General features: G+C 42.6%; 1 protein-coding gene across 1 annotated transcript; it reads left to right on the top strand.

Moving 5' to 3' along the window:
* The first annotated feature begins 454 nt into the window (after positions 1–454).
* Positions 455–5,062, top strand: LOC121582214 (dual specificity protein phosphatase 4-like). The gene is made up of 2 exons (XM_045215769.1): positions 455–800; positions 2,290–5,062. Exons 1-2 carry the CDS (start codon positions 572–574, stop codon positions 2,670–2,672), a joined length of 612 nt encoding a protein of 203 aa, XP_045071704.1. The 5' UTR covers positions 455–571; the 3' UTR covers positions 2,673–5,062.
* Positions 5,063–5,592: the final 530 nt, after the last annotated feature.

Raw genomic sequence — 5,592 nt, 5'->3', positions numbered from 1 at the left:
TGACTGAATATGTGGCATTGAGTGAAATACTAGGGGACTCGTAAGTTCTGGCCATCTACTGGTTTCCGGGCTCGATAAGAGCACCAGTTGTGCCTCCGTTTTTTCTCTCCCTGCTGGAAGGGGTGGTAGGCCTGTGTTTGACGAGCATTGCCCCGGCCTACCTTCTCTATGCATATCTGTTTTACATAGGCCTTATCGATCATTTCTGCCGTTTGAAGCGGGGCCCATATCAGCAATGACATAACAGAGCCCAAATCAATAAGCTGTTCAGAGATAAATAACCTGCTGGAGTTAAAATCATTGTCATTGGTGATTGGCCTATATTTTATACGATCACATTTCAGACCCCTATTGCTGCCACCTTTCTATTAAAATCATGCACATAAAAAGTGCACACTGTAAATTGTATTTATCAGAACCTTTTTATTTATTGATGATTTTAAATTGTCAATAGGCTGTTTCTCCAGTCCTATTAATTGTGTTACTTTGTGATGTTTGAAAAATACATTATGACTGTAAACGTGCCTCTATTCTCTCTTGGCTCTGTATTAATGCCCACGTTGTCTTCTCAATGTTCCAGGCTGGTCCAGTGGAGATTCTTCCCTTCTTGTACCTTGGCAGTGCCTTCCATGCCTCCAAAAAGGACATGCTGGACGGCATGGGCATCTCGGCCTTGCTCAATGTGTCCTCTAACTGTCCCAACCACTTCGAGGGGGTCTACCAGTACAAGTGCATTCCTGTGGAGGACAACCACAAAGAGGACATCAGCTCCTGGTTCATAGAAGCCATTGAGTTTATCGGTAAGTTTCAATTTCTTAGAAGAATACATAGGATATATCCCAAATGACACCCTATTCCCTATAGTGCACTTCTTTTAACCCGAGTCAAAGTAGTGCACTATAAAGGGAACAGGGTGCCATTTGGGACGCAAACTAATACATATTCTTCATCCTCATCATCATCATGAGCAGAAGGAGAATTACATGGTCCAGCTGCATTATAGCTCAGTAGAATGTTAATTTGGTCATGTGATGGAAGGTTGTCTTCTTGCAGGGAAGAGATTCTTACTTTAATTGATAGCTTTTCAAGAACATGTTGTACAGATGGCTCCTTTGGTAATTAATGCTAGTGTATGAGTAATGGTTTGAAGTATTTTTCTAACCTGGGAGGCATAATGTATTTGAGAGAACATTTTCATTCCGTGCCAGGTAATAGCCTAACTGAAGGGAGAACATTTTAGAATAAATAATTGGTAATAAATAGCTAGTAAATAATGTGCGCATGCAGAATCTCAGTGTGAGTGTTGCCCATGCTCAAAATGCTTTGTTGATATGGGTGACGGAGGGAGAGGAGTGCTGAGCTATAGTCATTGGGGGCTCTAATGGTTAGGGATTAGCATGAGGGAGGATAGGAGGGCGTAGCTCCTAGAAGTTCCATCTTGGTGGAATACACACACTCTATGGTGTGTCACACTCCACATGAAAACCTCTGCAATGTTGTGTGGAGACCCCAGTAGGCTTGGAGGTGTGTGTGTGTGTGTGTGTATAAGCGTGTATGGGCTTAAATGCGTCAGAGCTGGCTGCTTAGGGATCAGAGTCTGACTCATCCACTGTTCTTGGGTGCGCCGCCGCGTTAGTTGGAGTTACCTGTGTGTGTGCACGCGAGAGAACACGACTGCACTTGTATAGAACGGGATACCACATGTCTGTGTTTTAATTAGTATTTATGAAATTCTACCTATGTAGAAATATGTGTGCATTACTACTCAGAATGGCCTCCCTGTGATGAGGGCATATCCCCTGTTGTTGCTATTTCTCATGGTGAGAAATGTTTATGTATGGAAAGGGCTGCTGTAGGTGTCTTGGATGCAGGATATACTGGAAACTGTATATAAAATAAAGGAAACGCCAATATAGTGTCTTAATCGGGCGTTGGGCCACCACGAGCCGCCAGAGCAGCTTCAATGCGCCTTGGCATAGATTCTACAAGTGTCTGGGACTCTATTGGAGGGAGGCAACACCATTCTTCCACAAGAAATTCCATAATTTGGTGTTTTGTTGATGGTGGGTGAAAACACTGTCTCAGGCGCCGCTCCAGAATCTCCCATAAGTGTTCAATTGGGTGGAGATCTGGTGACTGACACACACACAGCTTTATTAGAAGTGTCTATCAACAAAGCTTATGGACCATGACAACAGATCATCCTGAGCACTATGTATTACCTATCCTGTGCATATCTATATCCTGGAGTCAATTCTGAACCCCATATCTCTCTGTGTCTCTCTTCAGACTCGGTAAAAGACTCTAACGGGCGTGTGCTGGTACACTGCCAGGCGGGCATCTCTCGCTCTGCCACCATCTGCCTAGCGTACCTGATGAAGAAGAAGCGTGTTCGCCTGGACGAAGCCTTTGAGTTCGTCAAGCAACGCCGCAGTATCATCTCCCCTAATTTCAGCTTCATGGGTCAGCTGCTGCAGTTTGAGTCCCAGGTGCTGGCCACGTCATGTGCGGTGGAGGCCGCCAGCCCCTCGGCAGCCAGCCTGGGCCCCAAGTCTTCCTCCACTCCCACCTCGCCCTTCATATTCAGCTTCCCCGTCTCCGTGGTAGCACATGGCCAGCCCAGCAGCCTGGCCTACCTGCACAGTCCAATCACAACCTCGCCCAGCTGCTGATGCCCCGCCCCCACAGACAGATATTGACACTGAACTGACCCGGGGGGCTCCTGTCAGCCCCATTCCTCTCACTATCCAGGGCAGAGAGAGAGAGAGGTTCTCTTCTCCTAACTGGTATAAGCTGAAAGGTCCATTGACAATTAAAAACTGAGGGTGCCTATGCTGCTGCCTGACTCAAAAAACTGTATAGAATATGACACACATACTCATCACTATTTAATGAACATTAAATAAGCTTTTTCTGAAAACAGGCTCAAGAAGATATGCAGTTCCCCTGGTTTAGTGCGAAGGACGGGGCGGCAGACTTCTAAGTTGCAGTCCATCTCTTTCATTTCCTGTGGAGTTTTCCAAAGCCTCTCCAGTCTTGCTGAGAGGGGTGAATGGCTGTGTGCAGAGATGCAGAGAAAACGAAAGAGCAAAGAGGGGAGGAGGGGGAAAGAGAGAGAAAGAGCGCTCAGTCATTTAGTGGCTTCCTGATGGAGAGCAGGAGGCTCTTCAGTTGTGACAGGTGCTCTACTAGCGTCCTGTCCAGCTTCCTGTCCCTGACATCCCCATCCTATCTCCCATGCACCCCCTCCTCTCCTCTCTTCTCCTGGAGTAGGACTGCTGATGAATGACAGAATAAAAGCGCCCCCCTTGTGCAGGAGGAGAGGCCGTTGAGATAAAGAGACTAGCTTTCTGAGACGGTGCCAATTGAACGTCTGAGCCCTTGCTACACAGCCGGGCAACCCCTGGTGTTCCATGTAATAGGCTCGGTCAGATGGACAGATATGCTTTTGAGGGGAAAGTTAGTTTTTTCTGTTTTATGGTCAGTGCCTTGTTCAGAAAAGGTATAGGATGTTTTTTCTGGCGCTTTTGGATGTGCTCAAGTACCCCAGCGTCTTTTCTTTTCAAACAGACTGAGGCAGATAAACTGGGAAATCTCTACACAACAATAACGTTTCAAGTCAACACTGCAATACAGACAATGTATTCTCCCCCAAGTAGAGCAATAATGCGTTTCTCTCTCTTCCAGTTGCCACCAAAGCACTACATTGTGTTGTGTATTTCTGATCATGTTTTTATGTGTATTCGTTTATCGATACAGACAGGATATTTGAGAAGTGTTTTTTTGCCTTACCAATAATAATTGTTTTAATTCTCAAGATAAGAATGTGTCGTTTTTCATCCATGTATGGAGGCATAGTGTTGTCTGTTACATAGGTACTATTTCTTTCCAGACCATATATCTTGATTGGCCTAATGCTTGTTGGAGGAGGGATACTTAATTGGGAACTGACCTATGAACCTGTTGTTGACTTGTTTTTTTGTCTTATCACTGTTACTCCACCAATGTCTAGTAGATCCAGTCTACTTTCTAATTGGGATGATTTCCCAGCTACGCACAAACACCCCTAAGAAACAGACACTGGGATATCAGACCACTGGGAAAAGATAAAGTAGAAAAGTGCTTGTGTGTGCTGCCACTGGACTGACTCCTGTGAAATGGTTCATTGTTTTTCTTTTCATGTTAAAGAGACAGTTCTCCAGGCGACGATCAGAGCCAGGAGCAAAGGCTTCTGGGGAAACAGGATTTAATTCTCCTCCTCTTTTTTGAAGAATGTTGGCACCTTTTATAGAGCACTTTTAAGTGATGCAATACTGTATTATTTAATTGATTTGCACATTATTGTTACGATACCAGGTGGTAACTGATTACTTTTCATACACCCATTTTGTTGTTTTGTACTTGAGCAAGGGTATGTAAATGATATGAAGATGAGAGGCGTTCTCTGGTCCACAATCATTGAACAATGCAATACTTTCTACCTGTGTCAAGTGAAATGCTGTTGTCTCATTATGGCAATATCATTCATCAAGTTGACATTTTTAAACTTTTTTTGTTCAATTGTATATGCTTTATTTATTTCTAAAATTCCATTGTTAAATACAACAATGTTCTTAAAAAAAGAAAATCTCTGTGTCTTATTTGCATGAAACATCACACATGGTATCTGGGAAGGCTACATAGTGATGGTATTTTTTATATTCATGAACACTTTATTACACAAATACCTAGGTCATAAACAGGCAGATGACTCATATTCAAATACAACCTTGAATTTAAACATTTTTGGTAGTTCTAATCACCAGATCATAATTGCAAGCACATGTAATGTTCCACTTTAATAATGGAACACTAGTCACCTTAATAATGTTTACATACTGCTTTACTCATTTTATATGTATATTCTGTATTCTATTCTACTGTATTTTAGTCAATGCCACTCAGACATTACTCATCCTAATATTAAAAATATTTATTAATTCGATTATTTTACTTTAAGATTTGTGTGTATTGTTGTGAATTGTTAGATACTACTGCACTGTTGGAGCTAGGAACACAAGCATTTCGCTACACCCGCAATAACATCTGCTAAATATGTGTATGTGACTAATAAAATTTGATTTGAAAATAATCAATGGCCTGCTTACCATCTAAATCATCTCACATGGAAAAGGCTGGTGTTTAGATGTAGCCAACCTTAGACTATGCAGAAATCTTTGCCGCAAAGCTTGCTGGATTGTGATGGTCTGTTCATGACCGGTGTAGGTCCTGTCTAAAAATCACCATAAGCATCAGTGCAATGATTAGAATATGGTTCGAGGAGCTGTGTTGCATTTCCCAACATTAGTTTAGGGTTATAACACCCCCTAGTGGGTGATCTTAATACTTCACATCCTCATAAACCTCTCCATAGAAATCAAATGAAATGTTATTTGTCACATGCTTCGTAAACAACAGGTGTAAACTAACAGTGAAATGCTTACGGGAACTTCTCAACAATGCAGAGAAAAAAATTGACATAATGACACGATTAATAAATACACAATGAGTAACGATAACTTGGCTATACACATTGGTACTAGTACCGAGTCG

The sequence above is a fragment of the Coregonus clupeaformis genome, unplaced genomic scaffold, assembly GCF_020615455.1.
Source record: "Coregonus clupeaformis isolate EN_2021a unplaced genomic scaffold, ASM2061545v1 scaf0506, whole genome shotgun sequence".
Lineage (NCBI taxonomy): Eukaryota > Metazoa > Chordata > Actinopteri > Salmoniformes > Salmonidae > Coregonus > Coregonus clupeaformis.
Note: the sequence above shows the minus strand (reverse complement) of the source record. Positions and strands in the feature narration are given on the sequence as shown.

Coding starts and splice junctions, on each gene's coding strand:
- LOC121582214 (XM_045215769.1), top strand. CDS start 572: ATGTTCCAGGCTGGTCCAGTGGAGATTCTTCCCTTCTTGTACCTTGGC. Junction 801..2,289: donor AGAAGCCATTGAGTTTATCG/GTAAGTTTCAAT, acceptor GTCTCTCTTCAG/ACTCGGTAAAAGACTCTAAC.